At 36.2% G+C, this 16,945-nt stretch overlaps 2 protein-coding genes across 3 annotated transcripts; one reads left to right on the top strand and one right to left on the bottom strand.

Moving 5' to 3' along the window:
* Positions 1–475: 475 nt before the first annotated feature.
* Positions 476–4,153, bottom strand: LOC122008873 (rhamnogalacturonan I rhamnosyltransferase 1-like). Its single transcript, XM_042564767.1, has 8 exons — positions 3,306–4,153; positions 2,498–2,565; positions 2,301–2,389; positions 2,010–2,175; positions 1,650–1,939; positions 1,364–1,568; positions 1,133–1,290; positions 476–971 (listed from the first exon to the last, which is right to left on the bottom strand). Exons 1-8 carry the CDS (start codon positions 3,586–3,588, stop codon positions 743–745), a joined length of 1,488 nt encoding a protein of 495 aa, XP_042420701.1. The 5' UTR covers positions 3,589–4,153; the 3' UTR covers positions 476–742.
* Positions 4,154–6,285: 2,132 nt separating this feature from the next.
* On the top strand, positions 6,286–16,289 carry LOC122008874. Of its 2 annotated transcripts, none has more exons than XM_042564769.1 (8): positions 6,286–6,674; positions 9,682–11,351; positions 11,734–13,021; positions 14,220–14,815; positions 14,903–15,013; positions 15,484–15,662; positions 15,957–16,048; positions 16,133–16,289. In XM_042564769.1, the coding sequence occupies exons 1-8, from the start codon at positions 6,515–6,517 to the stop codon at positions 16,168–16,170; spliced, it is 4,134 nt and encodes a 1,377-aa protein (XP_042420703.1). In that variant the 5' UTR covers positions 6,286–6,514; the 3' UTR covers positions 16,171–16,289. The 2 variants fall into 2 exon arrangements, with proteins under 2 accessions (XP_042420703.1, XP_042420704.1); XM_042564770.1 differs by lacking the exon at positions 6,286–6,674 and adding an exon at positions 9,457–9,591.
* Positions 16,290–16,945: the final 656 nt, after the last annotated feature.

Below are 16,945 nucleotides of genomic sequence, written 5' to 3' on the forward strand. Positions count from 1 at the left end.
GGATCTTCTGGACCGCAATCTTTGATCCGTTCTTAGATCAAAGGTTGTTAATAGATGAGATCTCATGGATCTTACCTGTATAACAGGTTGGTCCAATCTTTGATCCGTTTTTAGATCAAAGGTTGTTAATAGATGAGATCTCATGGATTTTACCTGTATAATAGGTATAATAGGTGGGGTCTATGAGATCTTATCTATGAATGAAGTGATCCATTCTCTGAATTGTACTTTGCAGTCCACAAGATCCAGTTATGGTAGAATGGTGTAACGATAGAGTTTTTTTTTTTAAGTATTTAAAGATTAAGTTTTAATTTTGTGTATTAACAGATGAATTTTGGTTAATCTAAAGAAGGTTGTGCTGATTTATTTTAATGGTAAATGAAAATTTTATAGAACCGGTCAAATTCTATCTTTTCAAAGATAAAAAATAGATATTAAGAGAATATAATGAGTTTAATTACGTTAAATTAGGGAATAAAATGAAATTTTTTTCATAAATTACTGAACAGATACTTCAGAAATTCTCGCCCTTTTTTTTTCTATACATGAACGAGACTTATTGTGACGAACTGAAGAGATCTAATATAAATACGTGGATCGACCAACTGAATGAATCAATTCACAATGCATCAACTTATGCAGCAAGCCCTTGGTCTGTCTGATCTTCTTGTTGGATCATCTCCATGGAGCATTTTCAATGTAGGTTCGAATTTACTGCCGCGAAAATCAGAACTACCGAGACTCACAAGGATTCTTGGAGACATTCTTGGGGATTGGAGTAGAAGTAGTCCTCTTCCTTAGGTCTGTCAGGTATCATCACTCTTCTGGTAGGTCTTCCCATGCGATTAGCATGAGTTGCCTTAACTGATGAAGAGAAGTCTTCCCACCCTAGAGTTTCATTAGCATACTGATCGATCAGTTCCATTAAGACCTTTCGATCTATCGTGATGGTCTTCTTGAAGCCTAAGTGTCTGCAAATTGTAAACAGAGAGATCTCTCTTAGGCAAAACAAACTTTGGTTTGAATAACAAGAACAAGGACTTCTCCTTCTGTAAACTCAAGGGGTGAGTTCTCATTCATTCTTTAGGAAAAATAAAGAAATTCAGTAAATTTTCGATATCAAACGCGGTACCTGCGATGACCTTCAACAACTTTAGCCATATTTCCATCATATGTAGGAACAAAAGTATCACTGGCTAAAGAAACCATGTAATCTAATGCTGCCATTTGCGAAGAATGGTTCTGGAAATGTTGAAGATCTGATGGCTCGAGTAAAGTTTCCTTCCTTACCTATTCAATTATTTGAATTTAGAAAATCAAAGTAAGAACACGACTATAAATAAATATGAACATATATGCTCACCAAATTCGGAAAAACATTAGAAAGAGCTCTCATTCTCCGTTCACCACCATATATTTCTCCTGCAGCAATGTATACTTGGGTATGACGATCTACATCGAGGGCTCTTAAAACCAGAGCAGTCTCTTCTGGTGTTAGAGGGCAGAGACCATCCTTCCTTTTGAGTTCAGAATTGATAACTTTCTCTTTCCACCATGGATATGCATATCTGCACCAAATGGATAATAAAACCTAAAAAAGGGGCATTGGAGAAGTGCACAGACTTGCCCAAAAAAAAAAAAACTTGTACCTCATTCTCGTCAGCTCTTCTGCCTCTTCATCAGTGCAACCATGAGTACATCCAGAGAAAGCCAACATGTCCATCTCATATCGTAAATGCAGAACCAAAAAAGGGCCATTCTGTTGCAGAATTCTGATTACCCTTCTACCCAACTCCTCAATCTGAGAAGTAAATCTCAATGCAGCAAAATTCACACGACAACGCAACTTTTGAATCTCTAAAGGTAACCCATTGTTGGCAAGCCGTGTATCTGTTCTGTTGAAATGCACAATCTTATGCTTCTTTATCAAGAACAGAATCTGGTTACAAGGTAAAGATGACTGTTAACACATTCCTCTATTTTTTTCATGATTCGAAAAGCATACTGACCTGATTTTTGTAATACGATATGTCAGACCAGCTAACAGGTGGCATAGTGTACATCATTCCCTTCTCAGCTCTCCATTTTAGTCTAGGCGGTAGTTCTTTTAATATCCGGACCTCATCCCTCAGAGATGTGATAAAATGATCGATGTCAAATATATCTTGGAATTCACTGCCAAGTGAGCAATGACCTTTAGCTTTAAAACATCATGCAAAGTTGGATGTAAGGTCAAATGAGTGAAAAAAGATGTTTTAGAAACCGAGCTTTAAGCATTTAGATTAGAGGTGCGTGCACACCTGGGGTCAGACCAAAATGATGTTTTATCCAACTCTGGTACTATAAGTGTCACATTCAAATATCTTGCAATAGCAACCATATCGCAGATCTGGAAACGAGAGACAAATGTTCCATAAGTATTAAATCAACACAAAAGGAAGAAGGAACTGCTCGTGCCAAAGACCCAAAGATACTTTAAGTTTGATAAAATCCTTACAGCTGCTCGCATCTGGTTGAGCCCACCATTACATGAGACCATCATATACCCATTGTTCCTGTAGATCCCTAAAAGTAAAACACAATAAATTTTTCATATCAAAACTCAGGTTAGCGAATAAGACAAAGTCTCAATCAAGTAGCACAGATTTAAATTGGAATTGGGGCAGATGTTTCAAAGCCTATACAGAAGAATCTTGATCATATAGCAGCAAGAAAATTGAACAACCAGGAAGCTATTTAGTTTTGTCATATCTAGGACGATGATGTTGATACGCTAGATGAACATCAACTAAATAACAATGACACTGAAAATGCAGCACGAATTAGCCAAATTTCATTGAGGTCAATTAATCACAAGGGTGTCCTCCCAATCTATTTGATTCACAAGGAAGATTATACCTCAAAAAGGATTTAAACATGAACAATAAATCCTATCAAGCGACCAGGAATCGGTATTACACTTATTGATGAATCAACTTAAAGTAGAAAATGGAAATAGATACCACATCAGTGCCTTATATGGGCCAATTAGTGACAAAAGTAAGACACCAAATTATTAACAATGATCAAGCAACCTGAGTAATTGAAAGGTCATGCATTGCGCAAACAGCTAAGAGCAAACTCAAATAAGATAGTTCTAACTGCAACTGCATGGTCTCAAATAGTATCTTAGCAAAGAAAACTCAAAGGAACTATGTTTCCTCCAGCATATTCAACTACAGTGATAAAAGAACCCAAGTAATTAAAATTCAAGCAAAAAAAAAAAAGGGGGTCTAAAAATCCATAAAAGTTGAAAGAATACTCACTCTTGGGTGGAAGAACGGTCTTGTTAATGAAGATAGAGGTGGACTGTTTCCCATGGATTGGTACATCAGCGGGGGGTGGGCAAGATGACCAGCCACTCCAGACACTCGGCGCCCACGTCTGCCCCAGCGCCGTGAGCTGGAGGAGGCACGTCCAGAGCAGCACCGTAGTCGTCGTCCGGATCATCCACACCTTGAACTTGGATCTGCTCTTTAACCTCTCCGCCTTCGCCTCAGCATGAGGTTTCAGGCCGTGATGCCTCTCTCCTCTCCACTCAGATCCCATCGCCCTCTCAGGAAGGCGCAATCGATGAATCCAGATTGTGCCGCCACGGCCCCAAGAGCAACAGCAAACCGCCTCTGGTGCCAAACCCCAGTAATCCAGATAACAGACACACAAGCAATCTCCGATTTTCACTAAATGCAGCTTGGCACAAGGAATCACCAACCAAGAAACATCTAATAGACCTTTGAAGAAGCCCTAAGTTTCCATCTCAGGTTCAGAAATCAGGATCTAGACAGCTAATCCTCCAAAGTTGCATACCTTCCAGAATTAATTTTTTTTTTTTAAAAAAAAGGCAAAATGCGATCTTTCCCCACTTTAAGCCACCGCTCACGCAGCAAACATCAACCTTGGCCGCCAAAGGAAACCTCCTTCAACAAGAAGCCACGCTCGCCGCGGAGAGGTGGCCAAAAAGATCAAAATGTTTGGCAATTACGCGCCTGAACTCGGAGTGGTTCACAATGCGCGTCCGGCGGCGCCGCCCGGAGATTGCGAGGAAGAATGCGAGGAAGACGGAGAAGCGGAGGCGTTTTCTAGAGAATAAAAGCAGCAGCGGAGGAAGAATGCCTGAGACGAGTGACGTAAGAAAACAAAGAGATAAATTTTAAAAAGATAATTAATTCACAACAACAAAAAAAAAAAAAAAAAAAAAAAAAAAGATAATTACTGTAAAAAAAACTCTATTTATTTGTTAAATTTCTATTTTAATCAATTTGGTTTATACCACATTTTTCATGATTTGTTAATAACTTTTAGGATGTGTTTGATTGGAGGTTATACTTGATAACCTTAGTTATCCATCCAAGGTTATCAACAAAAACTCTGTTTGATTTAGGTAATCGATGATTCCCGAGTAATGTTTCATGTCCGACAAAAGAGACATACAACCAGGAATCGAAAAACCTCATAAAACTGAAGTTTTTTTTTATTCCAGGGTTATCCAATTTTTTTACTAAAATATCCTCGGATAAAAAAAAATTGTAAAGAAAAAAATGAAAAATATAAAAAATAAAATAAAATAATTTTAAAAATCGTAAAAAAAAATGGTAAAAAAACTTTTAAAAAATAGAAAAACCATTAAAAAATACAAAAAATATTAAAAAATTAGACAAAATGTAAAAAATTTTAAAAAGTAAAAAAATAATAAAAAAATGTTAAAAAACATTAAAAAATTTTAAAATAAAAAAATATTAAAAACCCTAAAAAATTAAAAATTAAAAATTAAAAAAAACATGAAAATATAGTAAAATATAATAGAGTTTAAATAATAATAATAATAATAATAATAATATTATTATTATTATTATTATTATTATTATTATTATATATAGTTGGTTCGTAACTAAACTAGGTTATTCATTAATAAGGGTAATCTAGTAAAATATTAAATTAGGTTATTCATTATTAAAAAATATTAAAAAAATTTTAAAATAAAAAATATTAAAAACCCTACAAAATTAAAAATTTTAAAAAAACATGAAAATATAGAAAAATATAATAGAGTTTAAATAATAATAATAATAATAATAATATTATTATTATTATTATTATTATTATTATTATTATGTATAGTTAGTTTGTAACTAAACTAGGTTATTCATTAATAAGGGTAATCTAGTAAAATACTAAACTAGGTTATTCATTAAAATCTTCAAATAAACATATTTTTATTGCATTATCTAGATTTAATCAAACAACATTTGGTTATATTTTATTTTTCATAACCTTGGTTATATATTTTTTTAATAATATACTTTATTTTTTTAATATTTTTTTTTCTCTCCTATGTCTTATTTTCCCGATAGTGAAATTAAAAAGACGAATTACAGACATTCTCCTCTTACTTATTAAAAAAATTAAATCTGTCTGTGAATTTTTATTTTTTTTTTATTTTTTTGTCGGTTTAAAATTTGTTAGACTACCATTATATATATTTTTTAATAATTTACGCATCGAGATTTCAAGATATGGATAATCTACGTGGTCCTATAAGGATTTCTCATCTGGCTATCCGAATAAATTTAAAAATATAAATGACAGTGATAATTATTCAGCCAAAAATTAAAAGATATAATTCTTATGATTAATCTAGTTAATTTTATTAATTATCTCTAGGCGGATTAGTTTGATCCAATAAATTTTTTTCAATTTTTTTCATTGGTTATTAAAATAAATTAATAAAAAAAAAATATTGATCATTAAAATAAATCGAAAAGTACATATCATAATCAATTTAGAAATGTAGCATCATTTGATTGTACTTTTATTTAGAGAAAAAAAATTTATAAACATGTCATAATTAAAAATCTAAATACTTGAATAACAATTTAAATATCTTATCGTGATATCGTAACCGCGAGACCATGAGAAGTCTTAAGAAATTATTAATTAAGTTGGGTAACATCGAACCTGGGATAACCGGCCCAACCCATGAAAGTTTTCCATAGATCATCAAAATAAATCAGGAAGCGTTCACAACGAATAATCTAGGAGCTCAATATCTTTTAGTTTTACTACCACATCATAGCGCTAAGGGCTATGTGGTCAACATTGTTTATTTGTCAGGCACTCAGAGTTTAGCGAAAAAAAGTGAGGTAAATTTCAGAGAGCCAATGTAATATTTAAGAACGTCAGGGGGCTAAACTATAATTGCACACACATAAATGTATTGTTTATTGCTTTATTTAACTTGGCCGTTGAAAATTTTCAAATCCCTTATTTTTCCGCCAATTCTGCTTCGTTCTCGATTAGGGTTTCGCCTTCCCAAATCCTCGCCGTCTCGTTCTCGATCTGCGCGGTGCGGCCGCCGGTCATGTAGAGGTGGAGAACAATCGGAATGACTCCAATGTCTCCGTCGTTGATCCCAGCGTCGTCTCGTTAGGGGTTCAAAGCTTGCATCTGTTCCCGATCTGCTGGATCTGAGGCCGAGATGGCGCCAATAGAGCAGCTATTCAAGAAGATCTTCGATAGGAAGTGCCAGATCGAGTCCCAGCTGAAGCAGCAGAGAGAGTCGTATGCTGAATCCCTCGTCTATAGCCTTCTCGCTGACGGCAAGCAGCCTCCTTCTTGGCTTTTGGAATCCCAGAATGGTAAATCCTTCTTTCACTGTCCAATTTTGGATGATATCTAATTTCGTGAGAAAAAGTATAAGTTAATCCAGTTATCCCAGCATAATTATAAATGATCTTATGAAAAAGGAAAAATGCCAACTGACTAAGGTAGTTGCCTTTGTCGTTGTTCCATGTTCAATTGATAACTATAGATTTGTAACATGTTCAGCTATTTGGAAAAAATTGGAATATTCACTTAATTTTTCGGAACAAGTCAAATTTGATTTGATACATTTATAATTTTGTTGGTCAAACTGATTGTCTTGGTAATTTGTTGATTCTTATGCTTTCAGACCGTTAATACCAACTCTGACTATAAATCTTCAAGATTGCTGCAGGGTAGTTATGGGCTACCAGAGCTCCAGAAATAGGTGAGGTATACTGGTGAAGATGGATAGGTACTGTAACCTTGTAAGGACATTTACTGTAAGAGAGAATTCTAGGAAGAGAATAATGTGATCCAAGGAGGTGGAGATGTAATAGGAGTATATATCATCAGTAGCAACTAGGCCATCCGGTTCCCATCTAGAGTCATCACTTTAAACTTCAGTAGTATCTGTAATCTTCTCAATTCTCAATTCTGTTGGTGCAATTAGCTTTCAGGGTTTTAATGTTTGACAATGTACCTAAGTCTGATCACTCTGAGCAAGGGTTGATCTAAATAAGACTTGATATTTAGAAGAGAAAAATTCAGGGTTTTAATGTTTGACAATGTACCTAAGTCTGATCACTCTGAGCAAGGGTTGATCTAAATAGGACTTGATATTTAGAAGAGAAAAATTTAGGCAGGACTAGATAGCTAGTAAGGAAAAGTCCTAATTGGAGGTTAGGCAATGGAAGCCCTAGTGAATGAAGCTAGGCCCTAATTAGTGAATATAGGTGGTGGAAGTCCTGATGAGTGAAGTCAGACAGTGGAAGTCTTAGTGAGTGAAGCTAGTTCCTAATGAGTGAAGCTAGACAATGGAAAATTCTAGGGGAAGGTAAGCCTAGGTAATGGAAAGTCTTAGAGGAGTGAACTTCAAGCATGAAGCATAGTAGGTTGGGTTGACTTACAGGAGTACAACTTGATCCTAAGGGATTGACCTTTAGGTGGTAGACTTGGAGGAGGGACCTCCAAGCAAAAGGTAAGCCTAGTAGGTCAGGTAGATTTACAGGAGTGCGCTTTGATTCCAAGGGATTGACTCTTAGGTGGTAGACTTGGAGGAGGGAACTCCAAGTAAAAGATAAGCCTAGTAGGTCAAGTAGACTTACAGATATAGGCTAGGTTACTTGTTTGTGTTTTGTATGGTTATTTTGCAGAAATTTGGATTTGGAAGCAAAATAGAGAGCAGACAAACGTAAATGGGTGAACCAGACTTGACTCGGGTTGAACTGGACCCAAACCTGTTCAGTAGACCGAACCAGCAGTTTGGTAGACTGATTGTGTTCGGTCCAAATTGTTGAGTTGTAAAATGTTGGCATGGAAGATGATGTGGCAAAATATCTAGTTCATCTTTATGATTTGGATGGAGAAAAGGATAAGTCAGATGATGTGGATAAAGATAAGGCTTGATCCAGATAAGGCTTGATCTAGATATGACTTCATCCTGATATGGCTTAATCCAGATAAGAGTTGATCCGGATAAAGATCTGATCTAACTCTATAAAAGGAGACAAAGGCTCTACGTTTAAGCAATCCATTCTTTATCCTACTGTTCATCTTTGCGCTCAGACGAACGTGTTACGAACTTTTGCGACCAGGGAAGCTCCAGGAAGGGTGTGCTGCGCTCAAGACTTCCAGATCGGCCATAATAATTCGTTTGTATTTTCTGTTTACAAGTTACGCTTATTTTTTATATCTTATTTGTGCTTGTACTCTAAACTGTAAGACGGCTTTCTCCGCCTCCGGAAAGTTCCGGAAAGAAGACCATTAGTGGACGGGCACTTCTCGTGATTAGGCCTTGGATGTACTGATCCTGGGGGGTTGGGAACCAAGTAAATCCCACGTGTTTTGTCTTATTATTTTATATATTCTGCTGCATATTAACTCTAATAGAACAAACACACGACGAAATGAAAAGAAAGCAATGAATCGAGATTCACCCTCCCTCTCTCGACCGCACCGATTGTACAAATTCGTGTTCAGTCTCTTCTCATAAATCTGTCATACGGTAGATGTGTACTACTTTCAGAGCAAATATTGTAAAGTTGCACATCAGACACATCAAATCACTCTCCATCTTTATGCCCTCATTTTAAATTACTGCTCATCCTTTTTTTCCTGGGCATGGCAAAATGTACAAAAATGGTGTAAAATTTGGGCAACTTATTTGGTTGTTTCTTAACCTCGGCACTTGTTTATTCCTCTACCAGTTTTCATCCTGTTGTTAGCATCAGGCTGCTTATTTCCACATTGAATAGAGAAGTTTATGGTTGTGGTATTCTGTTTTGGACTAAACTTTTGGAATATCATTAAGATTCTTAAACAACGGCACTGTGTGAAAGTAAGGTTTTATTCCTTTTAATCAATTTCATATTACAGTATTTTACAACTTCATATATTTCAGCTTTCAGTTTACCCTTTTCAGTAACTGGTTAGCAGGCCTGTCAATCCTACCTGTCAAACCTTTGGGAATAGATATATTTCTTGATGTCACTTTTTATTTTAGGAAAAGGCAAACTTGAGGATGCAATTTATAGGAAATTTCCCAGTTCACTTTGACTGAAAAGTATTGAAATATTTCGTCTTTTCATTGTCATGCAGATACCATATGTTGTGATTGACACAAATGCAATACTTGAATGGGCTCTTGGCATTTATGCGGTGATTGGTTCAGACCATGTATATTCATCTAGTTAAAGCCACATGGATTTTTACCTAGTAGTCTGTTTGGTGATGCACTAGCTTGAATGTTTTGTAATGCACCAACTTGAATGAGCTCTTGACATTAAGCATTGAGTTATCTGTTTGTAATTAACTTACGTAAGTACTTTTGTTTTGATACAGAGTTGAGCAGCAAGCATATTGCTCCAGGAATCTCATGTCCACTTCCCACTCCATCGGCAAGTGAAATTTGCATTTCTGAGTATATTCATAAAGAACATGCTAATGTGGCTACAATTATGGGTCACCAAAAAGATGATCAAAGAGATTGTAACATTATATGCTCTGATGTTGTTGAGGACTCACCAGTGTCTGACTCTGTTGTAAGAATCCAATGTGGCAAATCAAAGCAACAGGACCCTGATGGGTATTTTAATGTAACAGAACAGATTGCTAATTTTGGAGATGAGGTGATTGTTGAAGGAAACGCTAGGAGATTAACTAGATCAGTGGTTACACCTTTAATGTCTGATCATTCTATAGAGCCATCATTTACTAGGAACTTGCTTGATCTTCATAATAAAGTTGATGATAAAGCAGCTTCACCTGGATTACCTACAGAATGCAATCCACATAGAATAACTAGGTCAAAGCAAAAGGGATCTGAGGAATATCTTAACAGAACAAAACAGATTTCTAATTTTGGAGATGAGGTGACTGTTAAATGCAACTCTAGGAGAATAACTAGGTCAATGGCTAGATCTTTAGTGCCTGATCAAGCCATCGATCAGTCATTTACTAGGAACTCTCTTGCTCTTCATAGTAAAGTTGGTGATAAAGCAGCTTCATCTGGATCGTATGCAGAACACAATCCATGTAGCATAACTACGGCATTGGATTCATCTTTGATGTCTGATCATGCTCAAGATCCATTAGTCACTAGGAACTCGTTTGGTCTTCAAAATAAAGTTGCAGATGAAGTGTCTTCATCTAGATCACTTGATTGTATCAGGAACATACTACAACTATCAAGTCCTTCAGAAACTTTAAGTGCAAATCCTCATAATCATGAGGAAAAGATTCATTCTAGATCTTGTGAAACTTCACATGATCTGGTCATGGTTTCCTGTGGAACGGCATGCACTAGTGATTCTCGTTTGAAACAATCTGCTAGAAGCTTAATGAAGCACACAAGAGAAGAAAATTGCAAGACAATGACAGTGGATGAATCTGCCTGCAGCCTTAATCCAGCACTGCATGATCTTCAGATTGATAATTCTGTAAATACTTGCCCAGAATCTGAACAGACAGACTTTGCTGCACCTGCACCTAATCTTGGGAGTAGAACAGTTGCCAACTCCCCTTTGATTGTGCATGATACAGGAAATGTTACTGCAGGAAGGTTGACTTCAATTTCTGGCTCAACTCAACCAGAATCTGGTGTTCAATTGAAAAATCATTCATCAGAATCTAGATACTCACTAAGAAGCTTGAGTAGAAACAGCAAGGGACTTTCTTATTCAGGCCCTGATGGGACTAGTAACATAACTAGTTCAAAAAGATCAAGAAATTTAACAGCAAAAGTGTGTGAAATATCATGGCCAAAAAGGAGAAAATTGAATTGCTATTCAGACAGTATCCTGGCTACTACTCCAAGAATACGGCTTAATCAGTTTAGGCCTGCACAGGAGGGTAATTGTTGTAGCAGCAAGAGATGTTTAGAAAGTGCTTCTTTTGAAGAAATACAGAAGATATCTCCCTCTAGATCCATGTTGAATTGTGCAGTAGCAAAGGTTGTCACAGGCAGTCACTCAGAAGAACTTCATCAAAGGCAAAATCAGTGTGGGAGAGAGGTACTGAAATGTCCTTTTATAATACATAAACTAGAAAAACTCAAGTCTAAGTTATACTAATTATAATTTATTAGTGCAATAGTTTGTAGCTTAAGAGAAATTAGGGAGATCCAGAATCACTTATAAGAATAATCTTGTATGATTAATATCTGTTTGAATTTTTTTCTTAATCTACCAAAGCTTTTGCATGCTTAAAACTCTTCATTGGCTCTCTGGCTTGGGCTTCATATTTTATTTGATAAAATAAGTTCAATTAGACAGCTCCTTCCTAGCAATTTTTGCAACAACTAGTTGTAAATTTATAAAATTCATGATCATATCCTTGTTGCAGGCTTTCCATTTATGACTTCTCTTATTCTTCTTACATATTTAACCTTGTCAGGTGAACTCTTGCTCTCAAAATACAGACCAAGTCTCAGATACTAGTTTGCCGAATCAGTGCACAAATATTTTTCCTTCTCTGAATCTGGCAGATGAATCCAGTACTTTTAGGACAAATGAAATTTGCAACAGTGGATCACCACTCTGTGTATTAGAAGAACCAGGACCTTCTAGAAATGATACCTATGATGAATTGGATTGTTCAACAACTAATGTTGATTCCTGCAATCTACATACATATTCAAGTGTTAGGTATGATATGGAGGATATACATGAGTTCATGCCAGAATTTGAAGGATTTAGCATAGGCACATCCCCTACACTGGAAAATGATGTTTACTCCAATTCTGGGTTTCCACCTCTCTCTTTAAATGTTCAAAGAAGTAGTTTAATAAGTCTGGTTACACCTACAACCGCTGTGATAGGAAACTATAAAATCAATAAGCTTCCTGATGTTCTTCATTCATTGCCTGATGGATTCTTGGAGAATGTGAAATTAAATGATCCCCTTTATATTCATAATGATTATGGAGAGCAAGTTAGGACAAACGAACGTGCCAAAGCATCTCTACACAGTAGTTCAGAATCTGCTTTTGACTTTTCATTCATGGAGAGTTCTTATTCTCAGAGTGCACTGTCGTCTAGTGATTCATTTGATTGGGCATCCAGTAAACCTCCTCTAACACCACCAATTGGAAAGTTGAGCTCAAGAAGAGTTACAGGGAAAAGTGCTTCTAGTTCACAAAAATTGGCTACTAATCCTGAACTTGTGTGCTTCCGGATTGATGAGGATTCTACCACTTTGGAGGACAATGAGTGTTCAGATGAATTAGGCATTTCTGGTCATGGGACTTGCTCAAAACAAGTTAAAGCTCTTGATGATCGAGAGCCACTTAAAGATGTCTCTTCAAGATATAGAAATGCACAAAATTCCTGTCCTCTTAGCAAGTTTATTGCAGGAAGCACAAGTGTTCAATCCTTAGATACAAAATTCTCTTGTGCAACTGAAATTAATGTTCAATCATCCCTGGGAAGCTCTTATACTAGCAGCATGGATCAGATGGGAGACATTGAGAATCAATGTTTTTCAGTAAATGGAGATATAGATAGGAACATGGCTAAATCCTTAAGCAACAGGTCTAGTGAACCTGAAATTAACACTAAAAAAGGTGGGAGAAATCTAAGCCAGGCAAGCATTCAGAAGGGATATAAGCCAAGTAATATTGTCTCCAATGTATCCTCTTTCATCCCAATGATTAAGAAAAAGCAGCAAGCCACAACAACAAAAGGTAATCTTTCTATCTCTTTTTTTTTCTAGCTCTTGAATTGTTTATGTTCTAGCATCGCTAGACAATTTGTTTGGTATATGGTTGTGTATTTTTTACTATTTTAATAATCTTCTTAGATAAAATAAGTGAATATTGGGAGAGTCATGCCCCTATAACGGAGGGCTCTTTTAATACACTTGCTACAACTACCGAAAATGATGGTTTGAAATGTCTTGGTAAAAGTGTCTGTATTGGTATTGCATCAACTTCTTGAAATTATGCAAAACCGATTTATACAAGCAACAGCAATTACAACTTTTTATATTGTACATTGACGGTTTTGTGTGTTTAGAATAACGATTTGTGTGGGCAAGTGCAATGGTAACAATATACTAGATTTTGTGTACACATAGTACTGACCAGAGAATTCAAACACTGTGCTTTTAATAGTTATTAGTGCGCTATCATTTCTGTAATCATGCATCGGTAGAATAAGGTTATTTTGTTGAGCCCTAAGGAGAATAATAGATGAAGAAGTTACCATAAGGAAGAATTTTCCCAATGCTAAGCCTTAGTTTCATTGGTTGTAGAAAGGACAAAACTTCCTTTGTTGAGCCCTAGCTTTGCTAGTCAAAGGAAGAAGTACTAGGGATCTGTGTCTTGAGACAGGGTAGAGGAAGACAATGGAGTCTTGTCCCAGAACTAAGTGAAGAAAAAAAAATAGGAGAAAGGGCAGGACTGAAAATAACTGAAACCTTCGAGTTTTAATAATTCAGTAGTTTCTTTGGCGAATCTATGATACATTTTTCGTGCATGGGAGCCATGTGATTGCATTGCATATGCATTTGTTCAAGCCAGTTCCTCTGAGTTTAAGATAACTTGCAAACAATATACTGACACTGATGAGTTGTTCACTTTTGCCTCCTATTCCATGGGAGCTTCTTAAGAAAATTACTTATGTTTTTGGTATGAAAAGGCAATTGTTGAGAATTATTTTCTTTACCTATTTCGTTATATTATTTTGGCTAGCTCTTAGTAGGTAAGGTTATATTCCTAGATGGGCCAAGAAAAATTGTTCATAGTAGATTCTTTCAATTCTGTATTAAAAACAGTGATTGACATACATGCCAATACAATATACACATTATCCACATTTCTTTTGTCTGTGCTTTATTGAACAGAAGACCCTTCTCCTTGATGCTGCTATTACTCTCTGTAGGAAAGAAAGAAATTAAAGTGAAAGCGTTAGAGGCTGCTGAGGCTGCAAAGCGTCTTGAAGAAAAAAGGCAAAATGAACGGGAAGTAAGAAAAGCAGCAGCAAAGCTTGAGCGCGAAAGATTAGAGCACGAGAAGCAACTCAAGCAAAAACAACTGGAGGAAAAAAGAAGAAAGGAAGCAGAAAGGTTAGAGCACGAGAAGCAACTCAAGCAAAAACAAGAGGAGGAAAAAAGAAGAAAAGAATCAGAAAGGTTAGAGCACGAGAAACAAGTCAAGCAAAAACAAGAGGAGGAAAAAAGAAGAAAAGAAGCAGAAAGGGTGGAGCACGAGAAACAACTCAAGCAAAAACAAGAGGAGGAAAAAAGAAGAAAAGAAGCAGAGAGGTTGGAGCACGAGAAACAACTCAAGCAAAAACAAGAGGAAGAAAAAAGAAGAAAGGAGGCAGAAGTTGCAGCTAGGAAGAGGCAACGAGAAGAAGATCAAAAGGAAAAGGACAGAAAAAGAAGATGCAATGAAGAAGCTCGGAAGTTGCAGAGAGAGGAGGACGAAAAGTTACGTGCAAAGAAAGAGGAAAAAGAACTTCGATCAAAAGCCCCAGTAAGTTTTTTTTTTATTCAATGCTATGGTTGACTAGATTTTCCTGACAGATAGGTTGTTTTGTACTAAATTGTGTCATCGTCGTAGGTTGATGATGGAAAGAAGAAAGGTCTAACACAAGATGCCAAGCAGCCTTTGCCATTGAAGGAAGCTGCTGGGTCTAGAAAAACCAATGAAGTGGAAACAGCTGCCGCAAAGGTAATGCTTGAATAGAAATTTTCTTCAGTTAAACAATTGCAACATGATAATCCTTCAATTGAAATTTTAACATGCCTGGAAGTTGAAACCCATAATTCTCTTAACCTCGTGCTACTTATTCCCTAGAAAGTGTTTACCTATATATTTCAGTTTATGTTGCCTGATTTGTTGTTTTTTGTTTTTTTGGGTGAGAGATTGAAGGTACTTTAAGATAGTGAATTGGTACTTTGATTTTCCATAAAACTAAAAGTAGTTGGGATTCGGAAGCAATTTTCATATGATTAATAATGCTGCAAAATTTCTATTTCTCATATGCCGTACTATTCAAGCAACCACCCCTAGTTTTTCCTTTTTTCTCTATCGGGCTACTAGACTACTGAATAGAGTATCCAGCGTCTCATTAATTTGAGATATCTGACATTTTATCACTATTTCTTCCCACTTATTTCATCTAAATCATTTTATTGCAGGTAGCTGCTGCCAGTGCAGACATCATTAAAGGACTAATTCAAGATAGGTTGTCTACTAACAGAGAAAATCAAGATTTTGATTCATATGAAATATCCCCCTATAAGGATTCTGATGATGACGAGGATGGAGCAGATGAAAGCCTGCGGAGGAGGAAGAAGTACATTCCATCTTGGGCCAGGTAAGTAGTTAGTATAAAGTTTTAAATATAGTATGATAAAGAGAAAAATGTTGGCAAAGAGTTCACATAGCATGTAGGGAACCATGAGAACAGCAGCAATTCAAACTACTAATCTGGTTAAATTAGACAATGCTAAAAACCAACTCTCATGAGATGTAAAAATGGTGATGCAGATGCTACAACGTTTTTCTTTGCAGATCTGCTAGTTTTTTCATTTAGCCTTATATTGTGTATGTTGTTTTTTAAAACATGTGTTGCTGAAATAAATTCAAACTATCAACTTGATTGTTGCAGAGGAGAACCCCTTGAAAAAAATCTGCTCGGGCAACAAGATATAAATCCATTCGACATTTTTTCTCGTAAGAATTCCTTCAGCTTAAATCAAGGTAAAAAATTAGATGATCCTGCCTTAGCCAATGTCATAAAGTGAGTTTAAGCTAACTTGTGATATTGAATTTTACCTTATGCAGTCCTATGCCCTCCTGTTGCTCGACGGTGGCCTATGTGACGTAGAATATGATACATTCTTCACTTTGGTGAACAGAAAAATGATTCAAGTGTTGATGTACCTGGATGTAAACATTTCGACAAGAAATATTCTTAAAATGATAGATTGGTTAAAATTTATCTTGTAGTATCACATAGATTTATATAGATCTTTTATGTCAACTAAGCATGAGTTGACAATTTACCATTGATGAGTTTAAAAATACTGAATGGCACACTCATGGTGTAGTTAAAAAAATAGATTGTTTTGCTTTTTTTAAAAATAAAAAAAGATGTTTTTTTTTCTTAGATAAGCATTGATTAAAATATCACTTGAAATTTACATCAAAGGAAATATAAGATTGGTTAATTGTAATTCTACAAATTTAAATGATAAATCTTAAGATTACTAGATTTGTTACATTAATACGACCTATAGTTTATATCGATCTTCACTTATTGGAACTATCGGGTGTCGAAGAGTGGCCTTCGGATCCAACTCTTAGCTTCTGGAGTTGATGTGGTGGTGGAAGTTCGTTATTTGCTCCAAGATCTTTTTCTCCTTGACGGCTCGCTTCTCCCTTGGCAAAAAGAGTTAAAACCCTTATATAGCCTTAGGATTTGGCCGCGACGGCACGGTCGTGTAAGGGCGGCACGGCCGTGTAAGGGCGGCATGGCCGTGCCCTTCTTCGGTTCGGTGCGTGGCTACACGGCCGTGTAGCCCTTGGGCTCTGTCTTCTGGGGCACGGCCGTGCAAGGATGTACGGCCGTGCAAGTCTCCTTCTCCCCTGCACGGT

This window comes from Zingiber officinale, chromosome 8A (assembly GCF_018446385.1).
Source record: "Zingiber officinale cultivar Zhangliang chromosome 8A, Zo_v1.1, whole genome shotgun sequence".
NCBI lineage: Eukaryota > Viridiplantae > Streptophyta > Magnoliopsida > Zingiberales > Zingiberaceae > Zingiber > Zingiber officinale.